Source organism: Ostrea edulis, chromosome 7 (assembly GCF_947568905.1).
Source record: "Ostrea edulis chromosome 7, xbOstEdul1.1, whole genome shotgun sequence".
Taxonomy (NCBI): domain Eukaryota; kingdom Metazoa; phylum Mollusca; class Bivalvia; order Ostreida; family Ostreidae; genus Ostrea; species Ostrea edulis.
Window position 1 is genome coordinate 70,825,027 of NC_079170.1, and position 24,890 is coordinate 70,849,916.

General features: G+C 35.1%; 1 protein-coding gene across 1 annotated transcript in view; it reads left to right on the top strand.

Annotated features, from left to right (window-relative positions):
• The window catches only part of LOC125654202 (kinesin-like protein KIF28), a 146,765-nt gene that overhangs the window by 100,905 nt on the left and 20,970 nt on the right, over positions 1 to 24,890 (top strand). The window contains exons 16-17 of the mRNA XM_048884039.2: positions 18,921 to 19,052; positions 20,911 to 21,053. Of these exons, the coding sequence (XP_048739996.2) occupies positions 18,921 to 19,052; positions 20,911 to 21,053 (275 nt within the window). The remainder of the gene's footprint in view (positions 1 to 18,920; positions 19,053 to 20,910; positions 21,054 to 24,890) is intronic.

Below are 24,890 nucleotides of genomic sequence, written 5' to 3' on the forward strand. Positions count from 1 at the left end.
GGGGTAAATGGAGGGTCCACAATTCATTTCTAGCATCAGTATTTCCTTCCAATCTATTTTCATATTTTTCAAAAAGGCCGCCATTGAAGAAAATGGCGGCCAAAAAATCAAGTCCGTCGGATTTCAACCAAATTTAGTTTCTAGTGTTTTTTGAAAATCCTGATCTGGCATCAAAAAGCATTTCTGACATGGGGAGGTGTTCGGAAACATTTGTGTTGGCATCCCAACACAGTTATAGCTCGTTCTTATTATTAGGGTCTTCCGTCTTCAGCGGAAGACCCTTCTATTATTCTATTGTTGATTTTTCACTTTTCTTATTATTATTATTATTATTCTTTTTTTTTCTCCTTACCGATTTTTGTGCAGAAGATTTCTCGGAGATGGCTGAATCGATTTGCTTCAAATTTTCAGGATTGATGCGTTGCCATTTGAAGTTTGTACCGCCGTTTCAATTTTTGAAAAATCACTTCCGGTTGGAAGTTATCCCCCTTTTCTCGATTTTCAGATGACCATTTTGTCCAGACAAAAACTCGAAAACGGTAAAAGCTAGAGTGCTGAAATTTTCAGTGATGTTAGACGACATGTTGTAGTTGTGCACCTGGGTTTTAAAAATTTCCGGAAGTGCCTAGTATGGAAGCTCAGTATGGGTCGAAAATGGAATTTTAAAAAGTGTCCAATTTTTTTCCACGTTTTAAATCAGAACTTTTTACTCGTAAATATTTTGTTTAGATATATATAACAAAAGTTGTACAGTTTATTGAGATCTTTCGTGTCATATCAAGAAATAGGCCCATGGGCCTCATGGCTCGCCTGAACCATTGAATTTCTGTTACAATGATTAACTTTTTTCTCACGAAACTTTTGGTAAGACATGTAGAATAAAAGTTGTTCAGTTTTGCAAGATCTATTTCATGATATCTTAAAAAAGGCTCCCGGGCGTCATGGCTCGCCTGAACAGTCGAATTTGTATCGCAATTAATAACATTGATAACTTTTTTCTCGAGAAACTTTTGACAAGACATGTAGAACAAAAGTTGTTCAGTTTCGCAAGCGTTAACTAACGATGTTAAGAAATAGGCCCGCGGGTCTCATCGCTCACCTGAACAGTTGGGTTATTGTTGCAATCTATAACATTTTTGTCAAGAAACTTTTAATAAGACATCTAGAACAAAAGTTGTTCAGTTTTGCAAGATCTTTCGAACAACATCATGAAAAAGGCCAACGGGCCTCATGGCTCGCCTGAACAGATTGATCAGTGTCACAATTACTAACTTTTTTCTCGAGAATCTTTTGATAAGACATGTAGAACAAATGTTGTTCAGTTTCGCAAGCGTTAACTAACGATGTTAAGAAATAGGCCTGCGGGTCTCATGGCTCACCTGAACAGTTGGGTTATTGTTCCAATCTATAACATTTTCGTCAAGAAACTTTTAATGAGACATCTAGAGCGAAAGTTGTTCAGTTTTGCAAGATCTTTCGAACAACATCATGAAAAAGGCCAACTGGCCTCATGGCTCGCCTGAACAGTTTGATTAGTGTCACAATAACTTTTTTCTGGAGAAACTTTTGATAAGACATGTAGAACAAATGTTGTTCAGTTTCGCAAGCGTTAACTAACGATGTTAAGAAATAGGCCTGCGGGTCTCATGGCTCACCTGAACAGTTGGGTTATTGTTGCAAGCTATAACATTTTTGTCAATAAACTTTTAATAAGACATCTAGAACAAAAATTCTTCAGTTTTGAAAGATCTTTCGAACAACATCATGAAAAAGGCGAACGGGCCTCATGGTTCGCTTGAACAGTTTGATTTGTGTCACAATCAATAACTTTTTTCTGGAGAAACTTTTGATAAGACATGTAGAACAAAAGTTGTTCAGTTTTGCAAGATCTTTCAAATGATATCAAGAAAAAGGCCCACGGGCCTTATGACTCGCCTTAACAATCTGATAAATGTTGCAATCAATAACTTTTTTCTCAAGAAAATTTTGATAGGACATGTAGAACAAAATTAGTTCAGTTTTACGAGATATATCTAGAATGATATTTTAAAAAAATAGGCCTCCGGGCGACATGACTCGCCTGATCAGTCGAATTTGTATCGCAGTATATATAACATTATTAACTTGTTTGTCGAAGAAAAGTCTGACCCCTTCAATTAGTGGCCGAGAGCGACAGAGAGTCTTTAATTCATAGCACTTAAATGATCAATATTTGTAAAACATTACCGAAGCTAAATTGTACGTCTAGACAATATATTTGTATCATTATTCATGAACGAAAATCTCATTCGAATTCTTATCTCATCACATCTAAAATTGGACGGAAGACCCACTCGTTGCTCGCAACGAGATCGCATCTAGTTCTTATTCTTTTCTTCTTATTTTTCCTCTTCTTTAGTGAGAAATTTGTCCGATCGATTTTGTGAAAATGCTTCGACAGATCCACTTCAAACTTTGTGAGCTGATAGGGGGTCATGAGGAGGGGTGCATTCAACATTTCAAATTTTCAAAATGGCCGCCGTTTCAAGATGGCGGCCAAAAAACGTCAAAAACTCAAGGTTGTCGGATTTCAACAAAATTCTATTTCTAGGGTAATTTAGTGACCCCAAGTCCATTTCCACCATCAACAATTTTTTTTGAGCCGCCATTTTCAAAATGGCGGCCATATACCAAAATATTTGAAAGTTTTAAAATCTCTACAACATTTGGGTTCAGGGGTAAATGGAGGGTCCACAATTCATTTCTAGCATCAGTATTTCCTTCCAATCAATTTTCAAATCTTTCAAAATGGCCGCCATTGAAGAAAATGGCGGCCAAAGATCAAGTCCGTCGGATTTCAACCAAATTTAGTTTCTAGGTTTTTTTTAGGATCCTGAGTGCATATCTGGCTTCAAAAACCATTTCTGACATGGGGAGGTGTTCGGAGACATATGTGTTGGCATCCCAACACAGTTATAGCTCGTTATTCTTATTATTATGTCTCCGAACACAAAGTGTCGGAGACATATTGGTATTTGCTCCGTTTCTTATTATTCTTATTTTCTTCTTTTTATTCCTCTTCTTTCCAGAGAAACTTGTCCGCTCGATTATATGAAAGTGCTTCGACCGATCCACTTCAAACTTTGTGAGCTGATAGGGGGTCATGAGGAGGGGTGCAATCAACTTTTCAAATTTTCAAAATGGCTGCCGTTTCAAGATGGCGGCCAAAAAACGTCAAAAACTCAAGGTTGTCGGATTTCGATCAAATTCCAATTCTAGGGTAATTTGGTGACCCCGAGTCCATTTCCACCATCAAAAATTTTTTTTGAGCCGCCATTTTCAAAATGGCCGCCATATCCCTAAATATTTGAAAGTGTTAAAATATTTACAACATTGGGGTTCTGGGGTAAATTAAGGGTTTACAATTCATTTCTAGCATCAGTATTTCCTTCCATTCTATTTTGAAATGTTTCAAAATGACCGCCATTGAAGAAAATGGCGGCCAAAGATCAAGTCCGTCGGATTTCAACCAAATTTAGTTTCTAGGGTTTCTTGAGGATCCTGAGTGCATATCTGGCATCAAAAATCATTTCTGACATGGGGAGGTGTTCGGAGACATATGTGTTGGCATCCCAACACAGTTATAGCTCGTTATTATTATTTTCTTCTTATTTTTCCTCTTCTTTAGTGAGAAATTTGTCCGGGCGATTTTGTGAAAGTACTTCGACCGATCCACTTCAAACTTTGTGAGCTGATAAGGGGTCTCTAGGACGGGTGCAATCAACTTTTCAAATTTTCAAAATGGCCGCCATTTCAAGATGGCGGCCAAAAAACGTCAAAAACTCAAGGTTGTCGGATTTCAACCAAATTCTATTTTTAGGGTAATTTGGTGACCCCGAGTCCGTTTCCACCATTTTTTTTTGAGCCGCCATTTTCAAAATGGCTGCCATACACCGAAATATTTGAAAGTGTTAAAATCTCTACAACATTAGGGTTCTGGGGTCAAATGATGGTCCACAATTCATTTCTAGCATCAGTATCTCCTTCCAATCAATTTTCAAATCTTTCGAAATGGCTGCCATTGAAGAAAATGGCGGCCGAAAATCAAATCCGTCCGATTTCAGCCAAATTTAGTTTCTAGGATTCTTTGAGGATCCTGAGTGCATATCTGGCATCAAAAACCATTTCCAACATGGGGAGGTGTTCGGAGACATTTGTGTTGGCATCCCAACACAGTTATAGCTCGTTGATTATGTTTTTATCAATGATGTTATTATATATTTTTTTATGTACAATGTTGCTGGAATGAAGTATTTTGAGTCCATTTTCAATGTTTCGTATTCTCTTGCTTGTCATAAGAGGCGACTAAATGCGGCGGTCCTTCGGATGAGACCGCAAAAACCGAGGTCCCATGTCACGACAGGTGTGGCACGATAAAGACCCCTCCCTGCTCAATGGCCATTAGTGCCGAGAATAGGCCTAAATTTTACAACGGCAGTGGTGACTTCTCGAGAGGGACGTTAAACAATATTCAATCAACCAATCAATATATCATATTCGCTTTAGCCTCACCTCCCAGCTTTCCTTGAATTGTCATTGTCATTATTTTAACAGAATACATGACTTTAAACCTCTCATCTTCATTATTGTTTCACACAATTGGGCAAAAACACTAGCTGCGGAAATTACAGTCCATGAAGGCGATTTAGAAAAAAGGAGTATAAATGACAGTATCTTACATTTGACAAACAAAAATAGAATTGTAATGCTGTTAATACTCAATACCCTGACGATTTCTAGGTTGAGAAGACTTATATTTACTGAAAAAATAAATTTGTTTTTGATAGCATAAGTATGCATCGATGTAGGAAACAAAGAAGACGTTTGCCATTTTTCTTTCAGATACTTTGTCTTATTCTAAATGTGTTTGTCACACCTGATTGATTTTCTGGTTTTAATGAAATAATGTATATATCCCGTAGCAATGCACAACATGTAGAGTTAATTCCGACTCATTATTTTCACTTTTAAACATTTGTTAACGGTTTTGTCCTGTTTTGAAATCGTCCAGCAAGAGTTGTAAGACAAAAACAGGTTAGCACAGCCTGCAATTCGCCCGCTGACAAAGGAGTGAAAATAAAACGGTGGATCATAGCTCCTTGTATGCAGTATTGAGGATGGGAAACATATGAATTGTTGTTGTAACATGACAAAAGAAATTACGATACATTTATGTAAAACTTATACGGTACTAATTTTGATGCACCAGATGCCCATTTCGACAAACAATGTCTCTTCAGTGATGATCAACCGAAATGTTTGAAATCCGAAATAACAAAGAAGTTTTAGAGCTATTTTAGGGGGAAACAGTGTGTCTAAAAGTGGTGTCAAATTCGTCTAGGGATAAGAGCTATGCGTGAAGGAGATAATCCTTAATTTTGAAATGAATTTCTAAATTTTGTAACAGCAATTAAATATACATCCGTATTTTCAAGTTAGTAACGAAGTACTTAGCTACTGGGCTGTAGAGACCCTCGGGGACTAACAGTCCACCAGCAGAGGCCTCGACCCAGGGATCATAATGTAGAACTTATGGCTCAAGTACGCTACCAAAATTACGCAATTTTGCCGATTCTATGACGTTTCTCAATATTAGGTGTCAATCACAGAGTTATATAACCAAGTAGCTTTACTTCGAACGGCAGAAATTGTTTCAACTCTATGGTACTTATATAGACTTGGGGTCTACAGGTTGACAGGTCGACAGGTTTATATGTTCAAGGGTCTACAGGTCGTCATGTCTACGGGTCGACAGTTTAATATATTTAAGAGTCTATGGGTCGACAGGTCGATAGATTAATATATATAAGGGTCTACGGGTCGACATGTTAATATTTAAGGGTCTCCGGGTCGACAGGTAGATAGATCAACAGGTCGACATCATGATGTTTGTGAGGGGTTTATATATTTCTATATAAATATTTAATTTTAATACATAACACCTTGAAAACCTGTATACTATACAATCTGTACAGCAGTAGACATGTTTACTAGTCGACGTGTAGACCAGTCGACCTGTACACCTATGGAGCTGTACACCTGTCGACCTGTATACCTGTCGACCTGCTCACCTGTCGACTGGTCGACCTGTTCACGTGTATACCTGTCGATCCTGTATTACTGAACCTTTAGCCCAACTGTACCATTGGAACTAGGATATCTGTATAATGTCGTCATGCTGTAGACACCATTTACTATAAAACTGAATTAGCAAAGTACTTTTTATGAGTCGATTGCTTCTTGAACATATGGAAAAATACACTAGAATTACAAATACACGTATCTTATCGAATTTTTAATGAAACGAATTACTCCTTAAACATATTGTAAATATACACAGGGACTACAAATATGTGTACCATACTTGATCCAAACTTATACGGTACCAGTTTTGATGCATCGGATGCGCATTTTGACAAATAATTTCTTTTCAGCGATGCTCAACCGAAATGTTGGAAATCCGAAATAGCAATGAAGTTTTAGAGGTATTTTAGGGGGAAACAGTGTGCCAAAAAAGTGGTGTCAAATTCTTCTAAGAATAAAAGCTATGCCTGAGGGAGATAATCCTTAATTTTGAAATGAATTTCTAAATTTTGTAACAGCAATTAAATATGCATCCGTATTTTCAAGCTTGTAACGAAGGGCTTAGCTACTGGGTATATTAAGATTTAGAAATGCATTCAAAATATCTTGACAATGTACTCAAGATAACAGCACTTGTGTATAAGCATTTGCTCTAAACATGTCCAAAATATGTAGTAAACGTTTCAAAAATCATGTATAGAAACAACTGATAGAATGAATTACTAAGAACTGCATGGTCATTAAGACAATACGTTACACGCAGATAACTGTTTACCTGCTACTATTGCGATGGACGGGAAATGTGCACTCTATGTCGAAAGTAATGTTTTATTCCGCTTATTGTAACTCTTATTTCTGTATTCGTTTTAGGAGTTATGAGATTAATCACTATTCGTTATCTTAACCTTTTCCATTCCGACAATACACATGTTGTCACTCTATTATACATACTCTTACACACTTAGCCATTGTTGATGAGCTGTATGCAATCAGGGGAAATATCAAAGTACAGAATGTAATTGTAGCCTACCGACTAATGATATAAAGAAAATTTAGTGGAAGTGTATGTTATTCATAGCAATGATCAATGATCAGGAACTAAGTGATATAGGTGGATTCTCTCTCTCTCTCTCTCTCTCTCTCTCTCTCTCTCTGTTGTAGTTAGTTCCTTACAACTATTCATCTATAATTCAATTCTTATTGTATCCTTGTCTCTGATTGGCGAAATTCCAATTGAGGAACGCAGGTTATTTTTGTATAACCTGGTTTGGTATGGGGACACACGCCCTTGACAACCAGAAGACGTGCTATTATTTTTTTCTCTCTAAATTTACATCGCAGCACTGTTTTCAGCCTTCTATGGAATAGAAAGTCAACGTGTTCAATAAGATACTTCGGTTTGATACACATACTGTTTTCGTGTTGTCAATTAGCATCTACTTGTACGCTAATCACTGTTGTAAATCATTTTTCTGTGTATGATGATCGAATAATTTTAAAATAGATTAAAACAAAGATATTATATTCGAATTAATGATTTACCAAGTAAGAATTGTTCTGTTTATTTTCAAATACATTTCCCACTGGGAGAAAAAGGGGGGGGGGGTGTTTCATTGCTGATCCGCCTTTCGACAAAGCAAACAAACAAAATCATACGTCACATTTTACCACATGACGTCAATCACATTGACCAGTGGTTCGCGATTTTTCACTTGCTTGCATAATTTTTTCTTTTGTGTTGGATTTACTATTAGTGACAACTTTGCATGCACGGGTAAGTTTTCATGTAGTAGAATTTTTCAGAGTTAAAATCCGCAAATTATTGCATTTTCTGATATTTGAAGACGTACTTTGGGTAGATCTAGGCCTAACCAATGCGGCAATTTCCCGTATTTTCTCAATCTGTCGGAGATGAGCGACTTCAAAGTCGATATCTAAAGGGCAGCGAAATATGCATTGCATGCATAGTCTACACATATTTTCTGTCATGACAAACTTCACCTTCAATACAATAATTTAATAAATAGGCTAGGCTCTGTTGAACTAAAACAAATTGACAACGAGTTAAGATGGCGACCTTCTATAGCTACATGTATACGCCTCGTTGTTGTTGCTAAGTTAATCATTGCGCAGCTCAGTTGACTTGTATTTTTCCGAGTTTATGTACATTTTGATAAACGAAGGTTAGCATATTTGCCTCTTATATTAAATTATAAGAAATGACTTTAATTCTGGGGCAAGTTATACGAGTATAACCTGGTTTGGGTCAGTTTACGCTGTATAATCCGCTTCGCGGATTATGAAGAAGCGTAAACTGACCCAAACCAGGTTATACTCGTATAACTTGCCCCAGAATTAAAGTCATTTCTTAATTGCACATTCATGATGTTAGTATAGCTTTAGTTAAATTTAGTAACTATAAGTTACCGGATTTTCAAGATATGAAGAGCTTGTCTACCGGAAACCATGAAAATATTAAAAAATGAAGGAAATGGTGGTCATCAATATCATTTCGAATCGTTGATATCATTTGAATATATGGTTGGACTAATTATAATTTGAGGTCAATTTATTGATAGATTGTTTCTATTTTTAGTAACAGCGCATTCTGTATTTACACGTGCATTAATCTTCGAACACAAGACAAATCGATAAATATTAGGGTTTTATTTTTTCAAAAATACAAATCAATGCTGAAGACTGATGAAAATAATGGATTGTTTTAAGATTTTCCCATGTAATCCACTTATGGAGAAATCATGTTTGAGATCGTAAGTGTCCATATAGAGATTACATGGAGTCTGTAATTTGGCATTTCGCCAAACTTTTGCATATTGTGTTATATTGTCAATTTTGAAATAGGTGTTCTGACTTAAATATCAAATCCTTGTCTATAAAATAAAAAAATATATATTTCGGACTTGTCAATTAGAATTTCACACCAATTATACGCTACTTACTTCCTCATACTTTGATAATGTTCTTCGTGTAGACGTTACACGACTTATTTTGCCTCAGCAGCATCAACTGTTGACAAGATATACCATTCTAATGAAAGCACTAAATACCCGATAGACTTTAAATCTCAAATACCTTAAAATTGATCAAAACATTATGCTTGTGATTCAGGGGATGCTTACTCCTCCTAGACACCTGATCCCACCTCTGGTGTGTCCAGGGGTCCGTGTTTGTCCAACTATCTACTTTGTATTCCTTATAGGAGTTATGAGATTGATCACTGTTCGTTATCTTCACCTTTCATGTTGCACCCAGAGAAGAAAATTGAACATTATTTTTTGCCTTTCTCAATTTTTTTTTTGTTTATTTTATTTCATTCAGATTATTTTTACCCATTTCATCCTTCTTTAAAGTTTTAGGTATTTCGGGTCTTTAGTGCGTTTCTCAAAATGGCAGTTAGAGTCAGGAGTTGATGTTTTGTAAAAATAAGCGGCCCAGATACGGCGAACATAGAGAACTTTATTGAAGTATGAGGAAGTAAGTGGCATATAACTAATGTGAAATTTTAATTGACAGATCCGAAATCTTCCACACCATTCTGAAGCTCGCTGCTGTCATAGGCGAGAAACGACTTCGTGACCCGGACCGGGAATATCCTAGTAAAAATAAACAAGTGAAATCGAAAGAACGATGACGTACATCTTTGTTATTTTAAGAAACTGTGATTTGAAATTTGGCATGCAAGTAGTTAAAGCATCCCGCTATGCAAGAAAAGCGATAAATAACGCACAGCGTACCTAATTTAAGATTCTTTAGGCATTTGAAGCGGTGGTTAGTTTTTTATCTGGGTCAGAGTTAGACCCCTTTCTATAATTATGGTATCGCAGAGTTCGGGCTCAAAACGGGCTTAGCCCCTGTACATGTGTGTGATATCAGTGAAAGACATAACAGTATCTATGAATGTAATCCAGATATTTTTAAATATTGTAATGGTTTAGAAAGTATCAGGTACTTCGTCCTGTTATACTGTAAACTATATTCAGTCCAGATGGAGCATGTGAGGATCTAGTGCAGCCCCCCCCCCCCTCCTGAATTTGTAAAATGTATATACCATCATGATTGATGACAGAAATCAGTTATTAGCTTAGATATGTATACCAAGTAATGAGGACAGAACAAAATAACAAAATTGTAAAATTAAAATGCATAACGTGTTCTCAAAGAATGTATACTGTAACAGTTTGCTCGGTATCCTTCTTTTTTCTACAAATATGACATACACGATGTTTAATCATAGGTTACGATTCAACATGCAAACATTTACACCTTTCTCTATTTTGTCAGCAACAAAGATCTAAATATTGTAAACTGATGGTATTACATTTATGTATATGATAATGTATTTTCTTAAAGTCATTGATATAGGTAGTCTGGATTGTCAGTATTTTGTTCATCATGAGAAATCGGCCAGGGGGAAATCATTTGTCTGACAGGGAAACCGAAGATCATTTCTATCAAGTATCTTTAGCTAAATCACCACCACCACCCCTCTACTTTTTATGGCAATGAATAAACAATTTAAATGAAAGCTTAAACTGATTAATTAAATCCTTGGAACACCCCCACCCCCACCCCCACCCCTCCCCACCCCCGATTATTATTATTATTATTATTAAAGGTTTTGAGCTTTGGGTTGTGTTAAACTTGGGGGTGTCTTCTATGGGGGAAAATGCCACCCACCCACACCCTCCGCCCTGGTGATGAATGCCATTTAATGGGCCTATCCACCTACACTGTACGTGCTAAGAAGTTTGTTTACAGACAGGACAGACTATACCAGTCGGGTCAGGTATAAATAACACATTTCATTACAAATAATATTTCCAATTATTGCAAGCGAACTTCATTCATTTTGTGCGAATTCGGACGTTATTATTATTATCTGACTTTCATCTTCGGTGCAATTGATATGATTACTGTCAGTTAGTATTTAAGCTATATTTCATATGTACGTGTAACGGTGTTAGGAGTGCGTGTTAATGCAAAGACTATTTCTGTATTTAAATAATATCAACATTATTGATTATTTTATGATTCTAACAAGATCATTCACTATCGAAGAACATTTTATCATTACCACCCCCCCCCCCCCCTCTTATCAATATCATTATCAATTTCCGGTATCGCATATGGCTGCTTCGAATTCATTCACATGTATTTAGAATGTAGAATAATACACTGCATGTAAGAATAAGAAGAAAAAAAGAAAGGCAAGAAAAGAACATGCACATTCTTTCTAAATCACCGGGATGACTATCCGGAGAGCTACATGTATTGTCATGACCTCGGTGTTGGCGTCGGCGTCACTTTAAGGAAAACACTTTAACCTGAGCTATATCTTTCAAACCAAGGGGGATAAAGTTTTGTATTTTCCATATTGATTCCTCACGAAGAGACCTTTGATGTGGTACCAAGACTTTTGACCTAGTGACCTTGACTTACTTTTTAAAAAACTTTAACCTGGCCTATGTCTTTTGAACCAATAGAGATAGGGTTTTGATATGTTACATATATATGCATCAAGAAGAGACCTTTGTTTGGTGGAAGACATTTGACCTAATGACCTTTGCCTTGAACTTTGACGTACTGTTCAAAAGCTTTAACCTTGGTTATATCTTTTGAACCAAGAGTGATAGGGCTTTGATGTTTCAAATATAGATGTCTCATTAGAAGAAATTTCTTTTGTTATCAGAACTGTTGACCTTGGACTTTGACCTACTTTTAAAAAAAACATTAACCTTGGCTATATCTTTTGAACCAAGGGGATAGGGTTTTGATATTTCATATTTAGATGCCTCATGACCAGACCTTTGATATGGTATCAAAACTTTTGACCTTGGATTTTGGCCTATTTTTCAAAAACTTTAACCTTTTGAGCAAAAGGTTAAGTACAATCATCCTTCTCAGCGAGCTATGTTGTCTTCTGACAACTCTTGTTTATATGTACATGCTAAATATGTTATTTAATTGTTTAAGGGTTGCTGTCCATTTTTTTCTGGATACTTCGTTTGTTAAAGTTAGATGACCTTTAAAAATTCCTAACCTCAAAGTACTTTTTATCTAATATAGTGTACTTGATAACTGCATATGACGTTTTAACTGCCCCGAGGAAAAAATCAAGATTTGAGATATACTTATATTCTGGATATTTATTACGTTCTGTCTTCACACAAGTTTTACCTTTGAACTTAAAGCAGATCAGTCTTTAAATTGGTCTACATGCTACTATGGCAACCACGATATTTGTTTTAGAATACCAATATTGTGACTTTCATTCAAATGGTCAAAAGTTACATTGTTGTCTGGCTTAGAATTTGCGATTGAGTTTGATTATTTCAGAATGTTTTCAATAACCAGTCAAATTTTAAAAATAGATTTAACCTTATCATATCCATAGTAAAAGTAAATATATGAAGAAATATGATCCACTTGCTTTTGTTATATTTAAGTCTCCATAGCGTAATATAAATTGGCATGGAATTTTATTTTAAAAATTGCATTTTAAAAGTACACATATATCATTTTTGTTGAAATACAACTATTCATACGATGCATATTAAAAAACGTTATTTTTTTTTTTAAATTTGTAATCTGTCACCATGGCAACCAGGACCCATAGCAACAAAAAATGATTGATACATACTTCTGGTCATCTGATGTGAAATCATAAAGTTGTATAAGACTTAACAAGAATTACAGGGACCATGCATGACAAACATGTTTAGGTGGCTACCAGAATGAAAGCTCTAAAAGCAGGGGTATGTCCAACTAGAAGTATAGATATGTTTACTATAATCGAGAGTCCAAACACTGATTTTGATATATTGTAAATATACTTCTTCTCTGTAAGATGAAACTGATGTTGAATAATAACTAATGTTGAATAATAAATCAAAATGTTACTCTTTTTACTACTAGTTGATTCAAACGTGATCATTTTCTGCAATTTACCAAAATCTGGAATCCTGTCAAATTTGTGACTTTTCTGCACTTAAAGGGAAGTAAATATTAGAGTCCCAATAAACAATATCAATGTGTATATCCAATTGTTTTACAAACTGTGGCACTTTTTAAAAATCCATTTTCAATAACCTGTCAGAATTTTTAAATAGAAAGGGTAAAATATTCATAATTTTACCCTTTTGTCAGAACAAAAATGTTATTATTAGTAGCATAGCTGCAAATCCCTATCCAATGACTACATCCCCAAAAAATAATATGCCAAAGTATTTGATATTGATGTACTTTATTACACTCAAAATATGTTGTTGATCCGACAGCCTTGCTTCCATCACATTTTGCATGCTTTACTCGTACACAAACTCTTAAGAAATTATATAGTGATATTATAGTAAATAATATGTTTTATGCATTTATATGTAACAATACACCGGTGCATTATTTTGCTGGCTTGTGACGTAACAATGCACTAGTACATATGTGACGTTAGATTATTTCCTGACGTAATGAATTACTGTATGACGTTATCAGTATATTGTTATTACCGTTAGACGTTTCACTTGTTTTAAGCGAATCATAAGAAAACAACCAACACACGTTCCATGCCAGCTTTCGCACATTTGACACCGATGGCATGCGACTTAATACAAGCCTCTCTCAACCCTGCTACAAAAAGGCATATCTACATACATGGGATAATCTGTGTCATTGGTCAGCATCAAAGCTTATTCTCCCATTACAAATCTCTACAATTTGGGTTTGTTTGTTTTTTGGCTCAACTATATGAAAACAATTATTCGGCAAGCATGTTAGCATCACAGGTTTCCGCAGTTGCATTTCTTCATAAATTTTAAACTTGCCAGACCCATCCCAAAATTTTCTAGTACAAAAATTGTTAAAAGGCTGTCAAAAATCATGTCATGGGGCAGACTCGCCACTCCCAATAACAGGGGAAATTCTCATGAAACTCATCAATGCCATACATCATACATGCTCCAATTTTCTTCACTGTGTTTTATTGAAATCATTGTTTCTCACTGCCTTCTTTGGATTTTTCAGACTAGGGGAATTAGTTACCGAGTCAAAACAGGCTATAATTCAAGTAATACAAAGGTCAGACATCCATTTCGAAGCAAACGAAGGGAAGTTAAGCAGTGTAAGCTTAATTTTACATCATGCAAAAAGTATGCAAGCTGACCAATCAATTACTATTTGCTTAAAAGTTCAGCCTGACAAGGAATTTTGTCCAGTTTTTGCTCTCTTTCACTATTTGCGTAAATTCAAACATTCAAGTGGTCCCCTTTTTCAGTTTATTAACGGGGTCCCAGTTTCACATGCATTTGTTTCAAAACAATTAGAGGCAGCTATTTCATTCATGGGTTTGAATCCAAAATTGTACAAAAGTCAGTTTTTGAATCGGAGCAGCAACACATGCAGCTAGGTTAGGTTTTTCTGAAAATGCGATACAGCGAATGGGTCGATGGAAGTCCGATTGTGCTAAGAGATATATAAGGACGAGTTCTTTTACTCCTTCAATCTAATGAGTCAGATTATGTCTGTCATATTCCCCTGTAGGTGTCACTAGATCACTCAACATTAGATGGGTCAGATTATGTATGTCATCATTATATGACTCTTAGTCTATGTAAGTTATTAGTGATGAGTAAGCCAGATTATGTCTGCTACTTTCTCCTACACCTGTGCTGCTAATATACGTGTACTCCTGTATGTGTTAAATAGGTTACACTGATGTAATCCAGGTCATAAAATCAGGGGTTTTGCTGGGTATTTGAAATTGTATATGTATTATATTGTGTTATGTATTATTGAATTTCCTTTCTCAAGATTTTCTGATATTAGAGAGAATCTTCTTTCCTCTGGTATTTTTATATGTTGTTTCTCTTGGGTGGCGGAAAATCCCATGTTTATTGGATTTTGGTGGCCTATTATTTGTTGCCACCTTATTTTTCATCATAGTGATTATAATTTTCACACTATATCTTAAAACATTTAAAACATGTTACTTTGGGAGATCCTAAACCAAGTCTATGTACAATTTGATAAGAAAGTAGGATCTCCCTAATTGTTTATCTTGATATCTTCTTGTCATTAATAAATGCCAATTTTACAACTACAAAATTACTTGTTTGTTGAAATGAAAAATAACTAGCTGCGGGAAACATGTTTAACTCCTAGATTTATCATAGAAAACATAAATAAATAAATAAATTTATATATATATATGTGTGTGTGTGTGTGTGTGTGTGTGTGTGTGTGTGTGTGTGTATGTGTGTGTGTGTGTGTGTGTGATAAAATAAACAGTACACAAAGTTAAGATTTTAAGGCAAGTGTTTTCCTTTCATAATCCTCAGGAAGTAAATTTTAAAATAGTTTTCAAATGGCCTGACGTCATAAAGGTGTCCTCACATTTCACTTACGTAACGACGTCATAAACGAATGAAAGGCGAATGAAGGGAAAGGGTTTTTACGCTAAGTATATTATGACGTCATAGATGATAACAGTAAAAATATTTCACAGTATTGAGAGCCGGTTTTAAAGTCTTATTAAAGTGTCTTTCTTTTTCTCGTCGGGAAATAATATTTCCTCTATAAAGTTAAAAAACGAAAATAAACTGAATTGTACGTGACCACACACATCAAAATGTTCATTAATTTTTCTATAATCAGGTACTGAAATGTGTTGTTTATGAACTCGTATACGAGTTTGCAGAGTATTCCCCGTTTCACCAATCTAATGTTTTCTACAACCAGCACTTATTATTGTATAAATTAATTTTTTGGCGGAACACGTCATACCTGAATTCATCACAAGTTCCTTGTTGTTAAACTGGAACGAATTTCCTTCCCTTAGATATGGATAGGTTTTCGCATCACCGATCGTCAGATTTGGTAACGGTGAAATTATTCCTGTTGGACTTTTCCTGAAAATGAGACTTGCATAACAGTCTCCTAAGAATTTTTTGTTGTTTCTTGTTGTTGATAAAGGTACATTTCTTCATAATTTCCCCATCTGTCTATCTGTTTTCATTACTGTATAAGTTTTATATTATGACCCTTGGGTCGAGACCTCTGCTGGTGGACTGTTAGTCCACGAGGTCTCTACAGCCCAATAGCTAAGTACTTCGTTACTAGCTTGAAAATACGGATGTATATTTAACTGGTGTTATAAAATTTAGAAATCCATTTCAAAATTAAGAATTAACTCCCTCACGCATAGCTCTTACCCTTTGACGAATTTGACTCCACCTTTTTGGCACACTGTTTTTCGCTATGATAGCTCTAAAACTTCATTGTTATTTCGGATTTCAAACATTTCGGTTGAACATCACTGAAGAGACATTATTTGTCGAAATGCGCATCTGATGCATCAAAATAGGTATCGTATAAGTTTTACATTATGACCCCTGGGTCGAGGCCTCTGCTGGTGGATTGTTAGTCCCCGAGGGTCTCAACAGCCCAGTAGCTAAGTACTTCGTTACTAGCGTGAACATACGGATGTATATTTAATTGCTGTTACAAAATTTAGAAATTCATTTCAAAATTAAGAATTATCTCCCTCACCCATAGCTCTTATCCTTGGACGAATTTGACTCCACTTTTTTGGCACACTGTTTTTCGCTATGATAGCTCTAAAACTTCATTGTTATTTCGGATTTCAAACATTTCGGTTGAGCATCACTGAAGAGACATTATCTGTCGAAATGGGCATCTGGTGCATCAAAATGGTACCGTATAAGTTTTACATTAGGTCTTTGAGTTCCCGTACGATAGGTGTAACATTAGAGTTCCTTTGGTTATATGTTGTAACAAACGGTAAAATGTGTGAATTTGTTGTGGAATTGATTTTGGATTTATTAATAACATTTTCTCTATTGAGTTCTCTGACTTTCCGAATTCCGTCGTTTGTAAGTTTGATTGGATAATTCTGTTTTTGTAAATAGTTACTTAATTCCCCTAAACATTGTTCTCTGGTAGGTTCCTCGCTAACAATGGTACATATTCTTCTGGCGAGGTTGTAAGGTATTGCGCGTTTTTTTTTTTTTTGTGTTTTGGATGCGAGGACGAAAATTGTAAATACTGTTGAGTCTCCGTGTGTTGGTAAAAAATATCTGTAATTATTGTATCCTCCTTAATCATACCAGAAACATCCTGGAATGGTATACAAGATGTAATCAATTGTAAATTTTAGATTGACATCCAATTCGTTTAGAATGTTTTTAATTTTTTTTTTGGTCAACTCCGTAATGTATCTGTTCCAAATAATGTATCTTTTCCAGTTTTGCATTATTTATAAACCGAATTGTTCATCAAATGATTCTTTAACTTTTTGGTATAATAATTCCTCTAATAAGCCGAGTGTAAGTGTGACATATGTTTGAGCTGTTTTGGTTCCCAATGCTATTGCCTCTAAAATAAAGTCTTTAGAAAAACGTTCATTTTTTCGGGGGGGGGGGGGGGGGTATCCAATATTCTAGTGCTTGAAGCCCTAATGCGCAAGTAATATTAGTGTATAAATTAACAACATCAAACGTTGCTAATATTGCGTTGTCGTTTACTTTATCAGGTAAGTGTCGTAGGAAGTCTAAATCATCATGGACAAAACTGTTCACTTCATTGCACAGAGGTTTTAATATAATGTCCAAAAGTGACTAAGTCTGTGTTGGGGCGGATGACCCCCCCCCCCCCCCCCCCCCCCCTACAATTGGGCGGAATTTCAAGTCCTGGAGTTTAAGACAAGTGATGTATTCACAACTTTGAAGTTGTATCACGTGTTTTATTTCATCCGATTTGTGGACTTTGGGTTAGCCGTTGAAATCCTGTTCATTTTCAGTTAGTGATGGCGGATGGTGTTGTATAATTTTTCTAATTTTTTGTAAAAAAACATTTTGTCTCGACTTTCATTTATTTCCGAGTAGAACTCATCGTTGTTTAACAAAACTGATATTTTGGATTTGTAGAGATTTGTGCCCATTATGACAACTGCTTCTTCTTTGTCAGCTTCTCTCATAATAATGTTTTCAACCAATGACAATGATTTTAACGCATTCATTTAAGTTTTAGATAGATTTATTTTTCCTGTCTTTGAATTGTCATCAATAAGTGGAATTTTTAGGAAACATCACAAACTGTATCTAACATATATTTCCAGCCTCTTCTTGGACTAAATTTTGATTTATTTCTTAGAAGGCTTTCTTCCAGATTTTTCTCTTCATCATGTTCTTCCTTCTCATCAAAGAATTCGGCCAGTCTCAATCTACAGGTGTATATTCTTTAATATCTTTAGTTCAATAATTCTTGGGGATTATTTCTCGGTGTTGGTGTACATTTTAAACTTTTCAATAATAAATTAATTTCGTCGTTTGTCCAATGTTTACTAGAAAGGTTGATCACATTTGACAGTTAGATTACATAAGAAAGTATGGAAAAACCGTCATCTAAGAGAAAACAAACGGAATACACATAAATGAAAACTCAACAGAAACAACGAACAAGTGGTCAATTATCCAACAGCAACCATGAAAAATATCTCCTTGAAAACGGAGGATGTTAAGAAAAAGCACAGCATTAGAACAGAAATACAAGGACAGACCCTGTAACCAACCAACAACAAAACAATCAGACGCAATCGGTATCAAGCGGGGCCTACGCCACACTTAAATAGTCAAGACGAAAAGATTTTACAAAAAAATAGAAAATTTATACAAAAACATTCGTCATCAATATCTATATATATATATATATATATATATATATATATATATATATATATATTACTTCATCAAATCTCTTTTTTATAGAAGCGACAAATTAGCAGTGATCCGAAATAAGAATGGGAAAGTATTTCTAAAACCCTTCAAAGAGAATGGCGTAGCCGTTAACGGGAAAAGGTTGACAGAAACAAAAGAGTGTCGCATTAACCACAGAGACAGGTAGAGTCAAAAGCGCTACGTATTAAAAATATGTATCATTTTAGTATCGTCTGTATTAGAGGTTGAATCGATTCAGTGTGCAGAAGAAAGGTTCTAAGCTAATGTACATGGACATAGCTGCTAGAATATTTTGTTACAAACTGTCAAAGGTCATCGTAGAACATAAGTAGCATAAAATATAGTACAGTTCCTCATTGACAATATCTTCGTAGTCTGTGGTGATCATGTCTTCCAACAGTCTGTTGGAATTCCCATGGGCACGAATTGTGCTCCTTTGTTAGCTGACCTGTTTCTATATTCATATCAAGCAGAATTTATTCAAAAACGTATACGCGATTAAGAATAAATCTCTTGCTGCGGCCTTCAATTCAACATTTAGATATATCGACGACGTTTTGTCTATCAACAATGATAAATGTCATTCATATGTCAATTCGATATATCCCTGTGAGCTAGAAATAAAGGATACCACTGAGTCGTTCACTTCTGCTTCATACTTAGATATTTCATTGAAAGTAGACATTAACTGCAAACTGACAACTCAACTGCATGGCACACACGATGATTTCAGCTTCTCCATCGTCAACTTCCCATATTTATGTAGCAATATTCCATTATCACCTCCATATGGTGTTTATATCTCTCAACTGATTCGATACACAAGAACTTGTTCTGCGTGTAGTCAGTTTTTAAATCGAGGTAAACTACTGACAAACAAGTTGATGGTACAGGGGTTTCAACAGTCTCGATTGAAGTCAGCATTTCGTAAATTCTATAGTCGTTATAACGATCTAGTTCGTCAATACAATATATCATTGAGTCAAATGCTGTCTGACATGTTTCATAAATATTGTTAGGCCATTCTTAACACACCGATTTCTACTACGGATAACTCCGTTTACCTGATAAGGATATGGGGCTCATGCCGGGTGTGACCGGTCGACAGGGGATGTTTTCTCCTCTTATGCACCTTATTCCACCTCTGGTGTGTCCAGAGATCCGTGTTTGCCCAACTATCTATTTTGTATTGCTTCTAGGAGTTATGAAATTGATCACTGTTCGTTATCTTCACCTTTGATAAGAGTAAAATGTGAAATACTGGGATTATTTCTGATTTTAACGTTATTATCGCCAGTTAGATCAATGCCCTGGGGCTGTGTTACACATATTCATATTTATTGGGTATTCAAAATAGCCATGTAAAGACGTCATACTACATTTATCGTGTTGCTCTGATAGAAATTTCTTATGTATATATCCAAAAGGTTAGTAGTTCACTCCCTTTGTTAAATGAATATGACCTGCCTCAACATACCAGCGAATGAATGGGCAATAAACATACATGTACAGTATATGAAAACAACGCATGATCTGATCTACAAGAATTTTGATATTTTGTTTTTATTCGAACAATTTATACCATAGTGAACGAAAACTTACTAAATGGCTATTGTGAAGTATTTTATGGCATCATTATATGCATACTGTTATGAAAATTCCGTCAGAGATATCTATTTCAAAGCACGTTTAAAATGTATGTATTTACTTAATGACAAAAGTGAAATAAATCTGTGGAGATATGGGTTAAGCCATGTTCTAGTTTACTTTCCTTGTCGTAATGGGCGGCTAAATAGGGGAAGGGTCTTTCGGATAAAAGCACATCAACTGAGACCCCATGTCACAGCAAGTGTAGCACGATAAAGATCCCTCCCTGCTCAAAATCCATAAGCACCAAACATTGTCCTAAATTTTGCATCCCTTCACTGACAATGGTTACGCCTCCATGTGAGCGAAACATTCGCAGGTTAGAACATCAATGAGGCCGAAAATTATAGAAATCAATCTTTTCAATCATTAGGTTGATGCTGGGAAATACACGAGCACTGTATGTTTTTGTGGATCCAACAGATGTTAATTTCGAGAAACTTGAGGACATCACGTTTGAAATGGCTTCAGACGAAATTTTACTTCATGTGGACATTGAACAACCGATACCAAGCGGTATGTAAACCCATTCCGATGGATGTTATTGAATGTATAGTAAGGTGTAATTTTATGGTAAATATCTTATCTTAAAACAACTTTTGGATACCTTTGTTAAAGACCAAGTAAGAAATCGGTGACGGATAGTAAAAATGCAGGGTCCGGTTGTATCACCGAGACATCAGATTTAATGTGACATTAACCCTAACGAGTTTGTCAAATACATGATGTGGCATTGGTTAATGGATTTATTAGATACCGTTGCATAAAACCTTTATTAAACTCACATTAGTTAATATGATATTAAATATCGAAAACTCTCCAACATCAACTATTTACACCAATAATGTTACTTCCTGTTTGTTACATTGTCTGCTGTATTTTGATTAAGTGCGTTTTAGTGACTATAACACAGGCTTTGATGAAATGTATGACATCCAAATAAAATAAAATCCAGATATCGAGGGAAAATTTCATTAGTAGAGCGATTCGTGGAATATAAAGATTTTTACCGAAAGAACTTTGGCGATATGTCGTTGTTTACCTATGGTTTTTTTCATACCATTCCAATCAGATTCTGGCGTTGATTTCACAAGACTCGATCTTTCATTTCCATTGACGGTATTCCGTCTTGTCGATCTTCATTGTTGCGTTATTTGATTGCCCTGTGTCATCTTCTAAAAACTTCAGATGTGCAAGCTAACCTAAATAATTAAATTTCAAATTGATTATTCATATTAATGATTAATTCTATAAACTTATATTAAAACTAGCTTTTTACCTTGAAATAGTTTTCGTTTTTAAAAGCATAAATATTGAAAAGCGCTTCCACGTGTTTTCATTCATTGCAAACAATACCATCTATATACCTTCAAACTTATCTATAGGGCACCGTACATGGGAAGTTTTATTTCCTCTCTTCACAGACAATTTTCTCGCGTTACTTTACATCGATTCTTATAATTGCCAGTGTGATCACAAGTTGTTTGAACATTTATAACCTTTTCTGTTAACGAATGCAGGCTCATTCTCCATTTTCTCGGATGGTCCTTGGATCCTGACAGCGTTCCGTCTATTGATTAGATAGGCTACAACCTATATCTCGGGGAAATCCTTTCTCGCGTTGTAAAGATTTTAGTTTAATTTATTTCTTTAGGAAAAGACACACACACATATATATACAATATGGATACAAGACAATATCATAGAGAAACACATAGCTAAAACAAAGGTTGTTGTTAAATACAGAAGATAAAAGGATAAATTTTAACAGCTATTTGGCTTTAAGAGCACAGTTAAATAAATTAATGTACATGCTTATGCCAAGGATAACCCATCAAAGCCATATGGCTTATTTCCAATGGGGTCCTTCGCCAGACGGTCCTTTAATATATTGAGGTGCAAGCATCACCAGTGCCTGTAAAACCCTTTATACTACTTGTTCTTGGGCAACGATTGATTTGTCCATTTCAACCGTATCACAAAGATCCTAAATGTGGGTGATTGATTTGGAGACTTCTTATGCTTAAAACTGCATATAAAATGTTCCCCATATCAATTCATAACAATTTCATTGAAAATCAAAAACAGTGTGTGTATATGGACGGACACTTAATATATACACGGATCTTTATTTGCATATGAAAATAACAAATAATAATCATTGTTAAAAGCCCCCCACGATTCTACATACCTGGCTAGCATAAAACCACAAGGTAATTAAAATCTGAATTCAAATGAAAGTTTAAAATACTATTTTTAACTTTACCCCTCCCCTCCCTCATACACCTCTTTTTAAAAGTACACTCAAGGGTCAAAATTATTTCTGCATTGCTAATTTTCACTCTACAGTGTATATTCATTACAACTTTCACAGCTTAAAAATTTCACCAAACGTTTGATAATTGGTCCTTGGTTGTTAATCGATAACTTTGACGTGTTATCATTATGAAATTTTCAGAATATATGCGGAATATAAGTGAATGATTCTCTACCGGAATCTTTAATAATATGCAACAAATTATATAAAAAACTGAAAATAACGAACAGCGATGAATCTCAACTCCTATAAGGAATGCAACTTTAGGAGAACACGGATATACCAAACGCGGAACAGGTACCTAAGAGGAGTAAGAACCCCTGTCGACCGTTTTATATATTTTGATTTAAGTTTACTGTATTATAACTATCGATTGACAACAAGTGCTGGAAACAAGGGAGGAAGAATCTTCGACAGGGGATGCTTACTCCTCCTAGGCACCTGATCCCACCTCTGGTGTGTCCAGGGGTCCGTGTTTGCCCAACTATCTATTTTGCATTGCTTGTAGGAGTTATGAGATTGATCACTGTTCGTTATTTTTGCCTTTCATTCAAGTCCTGTCAGGTTAGATATATATCTATGTAATTGCATGTCGGTAAACGTAGGCATATCTCATAGCTATGTGAAGGCTTCCCGGAGAATTCAAAACATATACTGCATTTCTGCCAGTTTTGATTTTAACTTGTAATTTATGTACTTAAGTGCAGACATATCGAGGGTTCTTCGGCTATATATTAACGTATTTGTTATATCACATTATTTTGTTGATCACATGACGGTTAGTTATGACTTGTTCAAGTGTTTCGCATACAATTGTAAATCGCTTCGGTGCAGCTGATTAACACGTTTTTAAAACTGTTTGCTATACATATAAACTCATCGTTTCTTCGTGTACCAGAAATATGTTTGGGAAACGTGACATTACTTGGATACAAAATATTTCATGACATATTTGGAGGTATTTCCACTTAATACTATAATCTGTTATTAAAACAAAGTCATCACATATTTTCCCCAATCAAGATTCACATCTCAAATTATCCCTCATGATTGCCTGCGCTACACTGTTTTATAAACACATGATAAATTCTACCTCTAACTACTTATACGAAGTACATTTCAAAACTCTATTTCTGGAAAGCATTTTGAACACGCTGAATTTTAATCAAAGGTAATCAAGCAAACCATTTTGAATTATCTATAAATAGATAGTGAGATTTTCATAATCATGGTATAATTTTGAAGGGTTCATCAAATAGAAATATTCTTACATAGGAATGTTCAAAACCTTGTTTATCGCTTTATTTATTTCACTTAGAATTTGACATTGAAATTTATGGGAAGAGTATGTTTTATTAAGATATATTTCAAAGAAATTATATTTTCATACAAATCCCATGGTAGAAAATTATACTCACTTTCGCATTATATCATTGAACACAGTCGATAAAAAAGGAAGGAAAATGAGCAATGATGAATTTCAAAAGTCATATAAGAAATAGTAAATTGAAAGGTAGGCAAGCAAGCGAACGGACGCCTGGAAATACTTCAAGTGGGTTCAGGTGGCTAGTTAATCGATAACATCCGCCTTTAGTAATATACCTTGATCAGCTAAACGTGATAATCCATGTAAAGGTTTATATGTAAAGGCAAATGAAAACGGCATCATAACAAGGGAAAATTGTCCCTCTGGGGTAAATAAGTAATGTATATATAGTTTGACATGTATACAATGATAAGTATCAGGTTCTGTACCAGCTTATGAATTACATGTTACATGCACACGCATGTAAGTTTAATTTTCAATTTTAAAATGTCAATCTTCTTTACCATTTTCTGTATAATTATAATCGAAATTGGCTCCGTTACAAAACGTATAAAATTATACATAGTTATGTACATTTATCATCGCCATTCTATATAACGAAAAAACATATTCGGATAATCAAATAAAAACCTCAGACACCTGCAACGCTGCCTATGAAGAACACTTAAGATTTAGTTTTTCAGAGTATGTTACCCATTATCATTTCTCT